General features: G+C 42.4%; 1 protein-coding gene across 1 annotated transcript in view; it reads right to left on the bottom strand.

Moving 5' to 3' along the window:
• The window catches only part of HEATR6 (HEAT repeat containing 6), a 116,183-nt gene that overhangs the window by 47,995 nt on the left and 53,564 nt on the right, over positions 1 to 14,624 (bottom strand). Inside the window, exons 9-10 of the mRNA XM_077481143.1 lie at positions 9,774 to 9,951; positions 8,293 to 8,499 (exon numbers count right to left, since the gene is read on the bottom strand). Of these exons, the coding sequence (XP_077337269.1) occupies positions 8,293 to 8,499; positions 9,774 to 9,951 (385 nt within the window). The remainder of the gene's footprint in view (positions 1 to 8,292; positions 8,500 to 9,773; positions 9,952 to 14,624) is intronic.

The following is a 14,624-nucleotide window of genomic DNA, read 5'->3' as shown; positions in this document are numbered from 1 at the left end:
TTTGCTCTACCTTTCTGGTGTGCCTCTGGCACAGGAAATGACTGGAGATTTCCCCAATGGTACACAGATAGCAAAAAAATAAATTTGCAGGAGTTTTAACCCTTCCCTACTTTACCCAAAACAGAAAAAATATATATATATGTTTTAGTTATACTGTACAAACATGTTACGACATTTGGAATGACTGCTTTCCTAATGTACTGATGTGCTCATGTGATCATATTCAATAACCATAAAATATACCAAAAGTGCTTCAATCAGAGAAAGATAAATTTAATGCCTGTAGGTGCTATGTGAATAATCAAACCACAATCTCAAATCAAAATGAAGGCAGAGGACAATGCTGATTCCGGTCCATTAAAAGCAGCTTGACAAAACAGAAGAGGTCAGCTTGACAAAAGAAATCCTTCCATTAAAGAAAATAATCAGCTTTTAGAAGACCCTGCTAATTCTTGTGCTCATGGCAGTTAAGAAATGCAATCCCCTATGGCAGATAATCAAAGAGGTAGAAAGGAAAGGATGCTGAATTTTTATGTTTAATATCAAACTGTCTCGTCTCCAAGTGAAAGCCATTTAACCCATCAGTTAAATCCATTCGCCTTGGAGGCCAACAGAAAAAAAAGGGTTCATTATTTTCTGAGCATCTGTTATAAGATGGAACAAATAAAAGTAGCACTTGCAGGTTTTTTTTGTTTGTTTTTTAGGTCCCTGATTTCATTTAATGCTGCAAGCAATTTTTTAAAAGAGGTCACAAAAAGACATCCATTCAAGTTACACCATCTACAGAAATGTTATAACCGTTGAGATGCTTCAGGTAGTAAAGCCAACAGTAATAATAGCAGCAATTGCAAGTATGCAATATGAATAGAACAGCCTCAATAAAAAGAATTTTTTTTTTTTTATTTTTTTTTTTTTTTAAAAACACTGTACTTCTAGTGTATGTAAACCATAACAATAAAGTAATCTTAAACCTTCAGAGGGAAAACAGATGCTCCTCTGCTTGTCTGTGGAACCAGCTGGGTAGAGATTGCCCCATCTCCTTATGTGTCAAACGCATAGGGATCAGTCACGCTCCGTTTGGGTGAAACGTGTCAGAGTGAGGAGGGTCTAGCATGGTGTTTCTCAACTCCATTCCTCAAGGCACACCAATAGGTCATGTTTTCAGGCTTCCCATTAATTTTGCACAGGTGATTTGATCACCTTCACTGCCTTAATAATTACCACAGCAGTTTCATCTGAGGAAAATCCTGAAAACATGACTTGTTGGGGGCCTTGAGAACCCAGTTCACTCAAGGGTGACTTGTCAGGTGACTTAGCCGCCTGACAAGTCACACTTCATTCTGTACAATGGAACCATTCTAATAGGAAAAACTCAAGTCGCTCTGACTTAGGTTCCTGTACTACTTTGTAGCGACTTCGGAGCGGCTTGCATTGACTTCTATGCAGAAGTCATTTGCAAGCCACGCTGAAGTCCCGCTGTACAAGGCGGCTTCAGAGTCGGGTGAATTTGAAGCCGCCCCTGTGTGAACCGGGTCTTATAAATCTTATTTGTTTAATTAAAAGCATTTTGTTTTATCCATTTGATAAGTGTCCTCTGCACAATTCTAGTGCTCCTCTTGTACTACACAATGATTAGCCTTTGGGCTTTAGACAAGATCCGAAAGTGGTGGTCGTTGAGGGGGGGGGGGGGGGGGGGGTAAAAATTTTTTTTTAAAAATTTAAATAAATGTGGTTGCATAAGTGTGCACTTTACTTACTGACATTTTCTTAGGCACATCCTACAGCAAAAACCATAGTCCACAGGGAGCTTCCAAAGCATCAGGGGGATCTCATTGGTAAAAAAGTATCAGTCAGGAGAAGGGTAAAAAATAATTTCCAAGGCATTAGATAAGCTATGGAACACAGTGAAGACTTCATCAAGTGGAGAAAAAAAATGGCACAACAGTGACATTACCAAGAACTGGACGTCCCTCCAAAATTGATGAAAAGACGAGAAGAAAACTGGTCAGGGATGCTGCCAAGAGGCCTACAGAGGTGTATACATTGTTATTACCAAGAACCCTGGAGCATTACTATTCCATTCACACAATCTATGGCCTCCCTAAAAGTACTCACCTGGAACGTGAGGGGCTTAAACGATAAAATTAAATGATCTGCCGTGTTCTCCTTTTTGAAGAAACAACACGCTGACATAATTATTCTGACAGAAACCCATATAGAAGGCCGCCTCCAGATGGCTGTTAAAACGTCCCTGGGTCGGGTGGGCATATCGCTCATCATACACCTCCCACTCCAGGGGAGTTACTGTACTTGTTGCTAAAGCTGTCCACTTTAAGCTCCAGGGTTCTAGGATTGATCAGTCTGGTAGGTTTGTATTCCTGCATGCAGTAGTTTACGGGGATCCCCCGTTACTATTAGCAATGTATATACCCCCGCTATTTTCCTCTACACCTGTATCTGAGGGTCTGGACTACATGGCTTTAAATCCAGCTGTCCCAGAAATCTGTTCAGGGGACTTTAATACGACCATTAACCCCAGCCTTGATGGACTACAGGTCCCACCACCTTCACTTGCTTTGCCCCTATCTACCAGATTTGCAAAGCTCATTAGAAGCTTCGGCCTCATTGACAGATGGAGATTTGTGCACCCGGATGCTCGGGCCTACTCGTGCTTCTCCTCCTCCAAACGCACGGCCTCTAGAATAGATTTCATTCTAATATCTCATTCACTGCTTCCCAGACTGCAGGATGCGGGTCTCTCACGAGATCACTCTCGGACCATAATCCTTGTTGGGCCACCCTAACATTACCCTATAACCAACCACCTGCTGCTTGGAGATTAAATCCCTTCTGGCTTACATTACTGCCAGACGATGGTGATATCATGGTAGCATGGGGACAATTTCTTGCGGACAATGACGACTCTGCACCGCCTCATGTAGTATGGGACGCCTTTAAATTACATGTCAAAACTACCCTGGTTGCACGCATAAATAGTCTAAAACTAGCCTCTTCGGCTGATCTAAAGAAAGCGATAGATGATCTAACTAGAGCAGAGCAGGAAATTCTGCATGACCCCTCAATGGAGAGAGCTGCTACACTCAAGCTCCATTCTAGGGTGGTCACGCAGATGCAATATGACAAATCAAAACGCAAATTATTCTTTTGCAAACAAAACCTTTTTGAACATAGTGAAAGGGCCGGTAAGTTACAGGCCTACCTGGTACATTGCGAGGACCGCCCTGCCATAGTTATTTCACTTAGCTCTGATGATGGCACGATGATACTAGAACTAGAGGATACTAGAAGAGTCACTGAGATATTCAGGGACTTCTACACCAACCTATACACCTCGACAGTAGGAGACGCTCAACCAGCCATTGAATCTTTTCTAGGCGAGATACAACTACCACACCTTATGGACCAACAGATGACGGATCTTGATAGACCCCTCTCCACAGAGGAAATAGCTGAAGCCATAGCGGCCTTCCCCCGCTCCAAGTCACCAGGTTCCGATGGACTCCCGGTGGAACTTTATTCGACATACTCCGAGCTTCTAGTCCCTAGACTCCACAAACTATACAACCACATATTCGAGACCTCCATTATGCCCTCCTCAATGCGTGAAGCCACGATAGTATTAATCTCCAAACCTGGTAAGGACCCACACCGTCCAGAATAATATCCCCCAATATCCCTATTGCAAGTCGATGTCAAGGTCCTTGCTAAGATCCTGGCTACCCGCTTCAACCCGGTTATTCTTTCCCTCACACATGATAACCAAGCGGGTTTCATGCCAGGAAGGAATACCTCCTTTAATTTGAGGAGACTATTCATTAATCTGCAGAGGCAACATGACAATACGGGCACTAGAATGGTAGTTGCGCTGGATACAGCAAAGGCATTAGAATTCCGTCAAATGGACCTACCTATGGGCATGCTTGGAACGGTTTGGTATAGGACCTAGGTTCATAAAGTGGGTTCAACTACTATACCAGAGCCTGGTGGCCAGGGTTATAGCTAATGGCTGGGCATCCGACCAGTTTCCCATTACCAGAGGCACACGCCAGGGGTGTCCCCTCTCCCCTTTGTTATACGCATTGTCAGCAGAACCCTTATTAGTGCCCTTGCGATCCAACCCAGACATAGCAGGACTACGAATAGGGCCCATAACGGAGACAGTCAGCACCTATGCCGACGACACACTGCTATATATTGACGGATCGACAGACGCACTCCAAAAGGCCTTAGCCAATATAGAACGATTTGGCTCCTTCTCAGGACTAAAAATTTATTGGGACAAATCACAAATACTCCCATTAGATTAGCTTCCCAGAGACCCAGGTACAGGCTCTACTCCCCCTACAAAAAGTCGATTGTATAAAATATCTGGATATACACGTTACCAGGACACCAGCGGACTATGTTAGACTAAATGTACAACCTCTCTTTGATATGCTCAAGCACAAGACTCAAACTTGGACCAGATTGCCGCTGGGCATCATGGGGCGCATCAACCTTGTTAAAATGGTGTTGTTACCCAAAATCTTATATATACTCTGCCACTCCCCGGTATATCTGGTGCTTCAAGGCGATGGAAATTATCCTTAAAACATTCATATGGGGGGGAAAGTAGGCATAAACTTCCATGGCACAAATTGAACACTGATTCTACTGATTAAAATGAATACTGACGATAGAGCAAGATTCTTAATCTTCCTTTGCCCCAAGTGGTCCCACTCAACCAGGGACCCTCTTGTAACCATTATCGGTCGAACGCAAAGTCTCAACTTATCCAAAGACAGAACGTCTTTATTAATCATCGGGCATACCTTACCCCAACTAGAGTGTCGAGGTACAGACAGGACCAAACAGTCAACTGTCCTACGTGCACCCAGGCTTTTGGGCTCAAGTAGTCAATTCCTGCACGACATTATGGGATCCCCCATCACATTAAACCCCAAATCGTGCCTACTAGGCAAATACCCCGAACCAGACATCAACTAATTCATCAAGATATTCCTAAATTAAATGTTATTCTCTGGTAGAAAAACCATAGCAAAACAGTGGATGCCAACCCCACCTGAGTTTAAAATGTGGCTGATGGAAGTAAACAATGGTTTAAAATACAAAAAACCTTCCAAATATGGTAAAATTTGGGATAAGTGGTTACAAGCCCCAGGGACTATATAATGAAGCCCCCTCCCTCCATATACACACACACACACCGTATTTATCGGCGTATAACACGCACTTTTCCCCCCTTAAAATCAGGGTGTGTTATACGCCAATCCTCCGCGATTTCTGTGCGATTTTTTGGGCTCTGGGCGGATTTCAGCCGCCTTTGGCCCTTCTCGCGGCTTTCGGCCACCTTCAGCCTTTCCTCGGCAGCCGAAAACTGCTGAGAAGGGCTGAGAGCCGCCGGGATACGGCCGAAAGCCGCCCAGTATGGCCGTGAACTACCAGGCGCCGCCGAGATACACAGGACATCTTGACGGCACCATTTTTAAAAATAAAAGCTGACAACAATGCACAAGGCTGCAATGATGGACAGGCTGCAATGACGGACAGGCTGCATGACAAGGCTGCAATGACAGACAGGACAGGCTGCAATGACAGACAGGCTGCATGACAAGGCTGCAATGACAGACAGGACAGGCTGCAATGACAGACAGGCTGCATGACAAGGCTGCAATGACAGACAGGACAGGCTGCATGACAAGGCTGCAATGACAGACAGGACAGGCTGCAATGACAGACAGGCTGCATGACAAGGCTGCAATGACAGACAGGACAGGCTGCAATGACAGACAGGCTGCATGACAAGGCTGCAATGACAGACAGGACAGGCTGCAATGACAGACAGGCTGCATGACAAGGCTGCAATGACAGACAGGACAGGCTGCAATGACAGACAGGCTGCATGACAAGGCTGCAATGACAGACAGGACAGGCTGCAATGACAGACAGGCTGCATGACAAGGCTGCAATGACAGACAGGACAGGCTGCAATGACAGACAGGCTGCATGACAAGGCTGCAATGACAGACAGGACAGGCTGCAATGACAGACAGGCTGCATGACAAGGCTGCAATGACAGACAGGACAGGCTGCAATGACAGACAGGCTGCATGACAAGGCTGCAATGACAGACAGGACAGGCTGCAATGACAGACAGGCTGCAATGACAAGGCTGCAATGACAGACAGGCTGCAATGACAGACAGGCTGCAATGACAAGGCTGCAATGACAAGGCTGCAATGACAAGGCTGCAATGACAAGGCTGCAATGACAGACAGGACAGGCTGCAATGACAGACAGGCTGCAATGACAAGGCTGCAATGACAGACAGGACAGGCTGCAATGACAGACAGGCTGCAATGACAAGGCTGCAATGACAGACAGGACAGGCTGCAATGACAGACAGGCTGCAATGACAAGGCTGCAATGACAAGGCTGCAATGACAGACAGGCTGCAATGACAGACAGGCTGCAATGACAAGGCTGCAATGACAAGGCTGCAATGACAGACAGGACAGGCTGCAATGACAGACAGGCTGCAATGACAAGGCTGCAATGACAGACAGGACAGGCTGCAATGACAAGGCTGCAATGACAGACAGGACAGGCTGCAATGACAGACAGGCTGCAATGACAAGGCTGCAATGACAGACAGGACAGGCTGCAATGACAGACAGGCTGCAATGACAAGGCTGCAATGACAGACAGGACAGGCTGCAATGACAGACAGGCTGCAATGACAAGGCTGCAATGACAGACAGGACAGGCTGCAATGACAGACAGGCTGCAATGACAAGGCTGCAATGACAGACAGGACAGGCTGCAATGACAGACAGGCTGCAATGACAGACAGGCTGCAATGACAGACAGTCTGCAATGACAGACAGGACAGGCTGCAATGACAGACAGTCTGCAATGACAGACAGGCTGCAATGACAGACAGGCTGCAATGACAGACAGGCTGCAATGACAAGGCTGCAATGACAAGGCTGCAATGACAGACAGGACAGGCTGCAATGACAGACAGGCTGCAATGACAGACAGGACAGGCTGCAATGACAGACAGGACAGGCTGCAATGACAGACAGGCTGCAATGACAAGGCTGCAATGACAGACAGGCTGCAATGACAAGGCTGCAATGACAGACAGGCTGCAATGACAAGGCTGCAATGGCAGACAGGCTGCATGACAAGGCTGCAATGACAGACAGGCTGCATGACAAGGCTGCAATGACAGACAGGCTGCATGACAAGGCTGCAATGACGGACAGGCTACATGACAAGGCTGCAATGACGGACAGGCTGCAATGACGGACAGGCTGCAATGACGGACAGGCTGCAATGACGGACAGGCTGCAATGACAAGGCTGCAAATGACACTGGCGAGGCTTCAGATGGACACTGATAAGACTGCATTGATGGCCATTTAAATGTACGTTTTTTTTCCTTAAATTTCCCTCCTAAACTTGGGGTGCGTGTTATACGCCGGCACATATTATACGCCGATAAAAAAGGTATATACAAATTATTGAGCTCCTAATATCACTCTCAGTGGAGTGGGAACCATTAGAAGGATGATTTGCTGTGTTATGTGTGCTATAGACACATTTTCTGTCGTATTACCCTGCACTGTAAACCCCCTATTATTTCTAAATGCAATCTCTTCCCTAATAGAATCTTCTTCCATGCCTCATGCTGTAATTATTGTCACCCTCATTGTCATTTATGGTGATAATGTTCTTACTGTATACTTTATTCAATGTACCAATAAAAGCCAGTTGAATAAAAAAAAAAAAAAAAAAATTCCCATGTAAAATCTGTATAAAAATAAATAATTAATATGCCACACTCTGTATTGCCATACACATTTAGCCAATATAAGTTTCAGGTGAAATTACCTATTCTGTATAAACATTATACATACACACATACAATATATTATACACACACACACACACACACAAACATATATTATATTATATATACATACACACACACACACACACACAATTATGTGTCCAATTATTTATATTGAAAGTAGGGTAACGCATTTAGCTAATATAAGTTTCAGGTGAGAATAACCTGGTCTGTATAAACATTAGTACAAGAGCAGACTAGCAATAATAATTTGTGCTGTGTTAAGACACAACTGTAATCTAAAACATACAACTCTATTCTAATTAGGTCTCACCCCACATTACTACCCCCCGTCAACACACATTTTGTCATGACACATTTCACTGTGCTACTAAAATGAGTATACATACAGACCTTAATTATTTGAGTGAGTGTTTGTGCTGAAGACTCAGCAACCATTGCTAGCAGCAAACATCTGTGCAGTTCCCTTATACTTGAGGCAATGGTGACCGAAAATGGAGTAAAGGATTGTTTATATTCACTTGCATCATCAGCAACAGAAAGAAACTGCTTTGATCCATCCAGTATGGCAGAAAGGACTTGGAGTGCACAAGCACGAGTCTAAAGGCATAAAAATGGTTACTGGAAAAAATTATTTATTGTAAAGTGAATTATTATATAACATTTAGCCAAAAGACATATGTAATCAGTATTAAACTGGGTCGACCTTGGATGCATCAGATAAAAAAAAAAAATGTGATAAGCCTTTAAAATTGATCAAAAGATGGGTATGCAACACTTGAAGAATAACTTCACTTTTGTAGAAAAAATATATATATCTAGCAAATTTAATTTAAAAAATATATAGCATATACGATTGTGATAAGTTGTATTTTTGTTGAATGTTATTAATGCTTTTTAATCTGCAGCACTGTAATATGGCAACCTGGAGGTATCCTTTACACAGCTAGTGTACAGACTCCCCCCCTCTACCGCCAGAAATAATTTCCTGCTCGTTTGATTGGCTCACTAGTTTTCCCAAAAGTCTGCACTAAGATGCATGTCAAATTTTAGGCATCCTCTGCAACAAAATGTCAATTTATTGCGATTCTCCTAAACGGGTTCATCACTTCTAATGGCATGCTGCACAACAAATTTTCTTCATCAGAGCACTGCAAGTAAACATTTGATTATTAATAAAAAGTCACTCCTATTCAGAATCAGTATCCGAAAGACATAGAAAAACAGCCTTTTCTTCAGAGAAGAAACAGGAATCTGCATCAAAGTCAACATATCTGCAATGTACATAGATCACCCAGAGGGGTTTGTTGTTCTTTCCTCAACAAAAATGGAGTTACTCTTTAAAATTAACAACTAAAAATATGTAACTCCATCCAAAGGATGCTGCTTGTTTGAACTGCCCCCCACCACTGCCACATCTGGCAGATTTTTTTTGGGGGGGCGTGGTACTTGGTTTGAACAGGTACCTGCTCCCACTTCCGGGTAAGATCACCACACAACGGTCATGACATTTCCGCATTTCCGACCTCTCCTCCATCCCCCTGCTGCCATCTGGGACAAACAGAGGTCCCAGAAGACGGTGGGACCATTCAGAAACAGCAGAGTGACTCGTGCACGCACAGTAGGAAACAGGCTGTGAAGCCGCTACTATAGATGCGCCGACGCCGATTGACAAATCGGCTAGGGGTGCAGACATCGTAGGATCACTGGACAGGTAAGTGTCTTTATATCAAAAGTCAGCAGCTACAGTATTTGTAGCTCATGGCAGAAAATATGCCCATCTACAAGTTTCATGTAGAGAAAATATTTAGGATGTAGCCACTGGATAAGTTTGTAAATGTTTGTTGATTGTTTTATTTATAAGTCATGCATACCTTTGGAGAATAGTCTTTAAGTATAACTGTCATGAGAGACACAGATTGTGGACTTCCTAAGCCAGGAATATCTGGGACAAAGGCTGACCAATAGCCATAAAGAACTTTCTTTTCAATGGACTTTATTGTAGATAGAAAGCAGGATATTGCCCCTTGACGAACTTTAGCTTGGAAAGATCTTTAAGAAAACAAAATAGCTTTTGTTATGTAGATAAAAGTATGTACATTTCTGGTGTATATAAATATAATACATAATAATATAATAAATATAAACTAAAGCTAATTTTCTCAGTTCTACGCATACAATGAACAATACAAAATTCATAAACTAGAGATATGACATTAATTCCTATACTAATGTCTTCATGCTCAGATCTTCATTTACCAAGCCCAAATAAATATGGTCATCAGCTGATATTTTTTTGCAGGCCAAATCTTAAATTTTCTCCTCAATGGATAACAGTTTACAAAATTCATATTACATCATAATGCACATGTACTATATTCTAACATTATAAAGTGTTTATGACATTATGACTGCATCATAACAGCTCACACACTGGTTAAAGCCCCAAAGCAGTGGAAGGGGACAGTGGCGGCTGGTATTTTTCTTTAGGTGGAGAGTCCACCTAAAACAAAAATTATTAAAAGCCAGCTGCTACAAAATACTACAGCTGCTGACTTTTAATAAATGGACACTTACCTTTCTTGGAGTCCACCGATGTCGGCAGCCGAAGCCGAGCAATCATTCATTTCTTGGCTGCTGCCGGCGCCATTTAAGGTGAGGGACTCAGGAAGTGAAGCGTTGCGCAATGAAAATGGTCCGCGATGTCTCTGGGACCCGTGCGTGTCCAAGCAGACAGCGCGGCAGGACAAAAAGAGGCATAGACTCCCGTGGGAGTCTATGCCCGGAAGTGGGTGCAAATACCGGTCTTAGACAGGTATCTGCACCCCTCTCCCCCTGAAAGGTGTCAAATGTGACACCGGAGGGGGGGAGGGTTCCGAAAAGCGGGAGGTTCAATTTTTGTGTGATCCTCTGCTTTAAACTTTTTTCAGTCCATGCTGGCTGTGTGATCCAGCAGCCCTGTGCAATGGAGCGCTCGATAATGGCTGTAACTTCCATGATGTCACCCAAAGGCTCTCATGGCCCAGCCATTATCAGCGCTTCCGCCTCTCTCCTGCAGCAGCTGCTCAGTGACACTGGTAAGCTGGAGCTGCAGGATCACATGACCAGACGAGAGTACATTTAAAATTAGGGCCGAAAAAAAGGAATAGATTCTGAAAATAGTATGTCAACTAATTTCAGAATTGATTAATAAGCCAGATGATTAGTTGGCCTGCATACAGAATGAGTTATTTGTTTATATATCAAGAAATACAGTGCAGCACACATACAGCGCAATACACTGTCCATACATGTCAGTAAGTGCCTAAGAACGTGTGAATGTGTGAGGAGCTCATGGGACATGTAGTCCTGGGCAGGAGGTAAGTGGTAAAGGAAGAAGTTTTTTTTTACCCTGCTATTGGGGTACTCTGAAGGCAGGAGGAGCCAAGAGCGTCTGTGGGGGATCCCAGAAGAGGAGAATTAGGGCTGCTCTGTGTTTACACCATTACACAGAGCAAGTATGACATTGTTTAAAAAAAAAAATTACTTTAAAGACAGTGTGCAGGGAAGATCAGAATCTGAACCCAGAGAAGGTGGAGGCTGATAGACTGGAGGCAATACATTTAAATTAAACTTTTACCAGTATTGAGCATTATATTTAAAATAATTATATCCATGGAAAAAAAAAAAAAAAAAGTCTCAGCTTTTAGTAATACTTCAATATAAAAGACTTACATTTCCCTTCGACCCTTCATATAGATTCATGTCCGACTCCTAGTTAAAATTCCCATTGTATATCCTACTTCTGGGTATGTATGTCATTGGTTTATTTTTATTTGTATTACCTTCACTGTTTCACAGTATAAATGAACCCCTTATAGTATTGATTATATGCTCTTTTTTGTACTATAAAAAGGGCTAATTCTTATTTTTTTTAACCCCATGACAACAGGTGATACAAAAAAATAAAAAATAAAAAAAAGCACGCTACTGCTCCCAAACGTCTTAGGCCTCGTTCACACCTATGCTTTTTTTGGTGCTTTTTGCAGAAATTCACTACAGTTCATCTAACATGGTTTCCTGTGGGACTTGTTCACATCTTTGCTTTTTTTCTTTTTTTTTCCATAAAGAATTTTCTTTTATTTATGAAAATGCAAAACAATACAGACACGACATTACAAAACAAAACGGCTCCATTCGGAGCACCAGTACAGAGTACACTTTAACATGCGGATTCACAAGCCACCAGATCTATACGGTCGAGAACATTCTCCAGGAGTTATGTTTATGTGGCGTCTTCAAAAATTCTCCCATCCTGAGGTTTGTGTATGATCACAGTTCTTCCTGCATATTTGTGTACTGCTCCCCCAGGATGGGTCTCTGCTCTAAAGTAAAATATGCCTTCCATGTGTTTATTTTGGAAGGTGGCATGCACTAAGGGAGCCGGCCCCAAGGGCCTCCCCTGAGCCCATGCCCCCGACCCTTAATGGTTAATGTAAGAGCGCAAAGAGAGAAAATAAGAAGGGATAGAAATAAAATAAAATAAAAAGGGGGGTGGGGAGACGGGGAAGAAAGCAGGAAGGAAGAGAGGAAAGGGGGATGGGTGAAACAGACAGAGAAGCGGGGGGGGGGGGGGGATACGTGAAAGGTAAACAGTTATTGGGGGAGGGGGTGGAAAGGCCACCAACTGCCCTCCCCATCTACTCCTCGTAGCCCAACTTCCAAGGCGTTCACCCAAACATGTAGTTAGGATATCATTATGTCAGGTCTTGAACAGTGAGCTCTCCTAGTCCGCTTCTTGTAATAGAATTTGGTATTCTTGGGTGTTGTGGTATTTAAGCCAAGAGTCCCAGATCATTGTAAAATTGGAAGCCCTATCTAGGGTGATGTGTATCAGCTCCTCTATCTCCTCTATCTCTGCCAAATGATTAATACGTGATGCCCATTCCTTCATTGAAGGAGGAGACCTAGACTTCCAATGAACCGGCAGGCACAGCCTAGCCGTTTATCATATACATGGCTATCGCTTTATGGTATCTTTTCTTGGGTATATTGGAATAATGAAGAAGGTATTGTGCCGGGGGGAAATTCCAGGGGGAGAGAAGAGACTGCAGTCGTTACCTCATGTACCTTCTGCCAGTATGGCTGAATCTTGGGGCATTCCCACCATATGTGGAAGAAGGTACCCAGGTTTTGCCCACACCTCCAACAACGGTCGGAGACTGTGGGCAAGAACTTGTGGAGCACTTCTGGCGTTTTATACCAGCGTGATTTAATTTTGTACCCATTCTCCTGAATGTGAGTATTCAGTGAGCCTTTATGAATATGAAAGTGAATACGATCCCAGTTAGAATCTGGCAAAACCGTGTTCAGCTGGGTTTCCCAAAGGTCCCGTTCTGTCTGTAGCATACTACCTGAATCTTGAAACATGGAAGCAGAGTATTGAGATTACGTGACGCTGTGGGGAGGAACCCGAGCATAGGGATTCGAAGACGGTGGGGTTTTTTGGGAAGCTTAGCCTAGCCGTTGGTTTATCCAAGTAGTGTTTAAGTTGTAAATAAGCCCAGAAGGGGATGGACTTGGTCTGTGAGAGGGCTGCCAATCTTTGCTTTTTGTCAGCCGCTGCGCATTTGGAAAGGGTCAAGGAATTTTTTTAATGCAAAACTGTTTTTTTTTCTGCCCAACAACAAAGTGGCCAAAAAAAAAAAAAGCATAAAAAAAATGAAAAAGCAAACTGCATTAGTTGTGAACCGAGGCTTATGCTGGCCCATACACTTATAGATTTTTGGACGAGAATATTCATACAAAAAATCTTTGTTTCATTCAGCGAATGTACAATGTCATTTTGAAAATTTCACTTGCTTTTTTAACATTCAGTTTTAAAAAGAATGTAATTACTGAACACACGGTCTGAAAATTTCTTTGACCAAAACGTTTTCTATTCTGCTCCTTAGAATTTTCCCATCACTGTGGATGAAAAGAACGTCGCTTGACCCCACTAATGATTAGAAAGTTAGAAATGAAAAATTTAGAAAATAAAATGCCTTTTTTTTGAAGGAAAACATTGTTTATTGCCAGCATAGAATATATTACAGTTCTGTCTGAAAATCGGCAAAACAGTCTCATTTTTTTTTCTTTAAATAAATTTTTTTTATTTCCGAGTCTGATGATGTCTACCAGATTCAACCTCTAATATATACAGTATATCTCTTCTGTCTGTTATTCTCAGAGTGGATTAGAGGTTTTGCTCCCTAACTATATAGTTGGTTATTTATATTTAGCACTGCATAGAGATATTTAAGAATAAATTGCCTTTTTTAAACTTTACATATTAACTAAAATTATACACCACACTTTTAAAGTTATTATCCGATTAATCAAAACAATAAAAATCGGGCAACTAATGGATTATGAAAATTTTTAAAATAGGCAAGTCCACTTATCTTTTTTATACCGGTTAGGATACGTTTGTGGTTGTGTCAGGTTGAGGGAACTTTTTTAAGAACAGTAATATTTGAAGCTTTTCTTTAACTTTAACCCCAAATCGATTTTTTATTAACGCTACTCTTCCAATCTTCCCATTTCTGCATTTTTTACCATTTATATATTAACTTATTTTTATGGGCTTTTCTGTTGGGTTGTCTTTGTAGTGCTGCATCAAAAAAAATTTCTAAAAAGCTTGCATTACAGTGTTAAGTAATTTATTGTGCAACAATATAGTGCTGTTATAAAAGGACTAAATTTAA

The sequence above is a fragment of the Lithobates pipiens genome, unplaced genomic scaffold (assembly GCF_037356315.1).
Source record: "Lithobates pipiens isolate NorthernLeopardFrog02 unplaced genomic scaffold, aLitPip1_a1.2 Scaffold_16, whole genome shotgun sequence".
NCBI lineage: Eukaryota > Metazoa > Chordata > Amphibia > Anura > Ranidae > Lithobates > Lithobates pipiens.
This window is presented reverse-complemented; position numbering and strand designations above follow the sequence as displayed.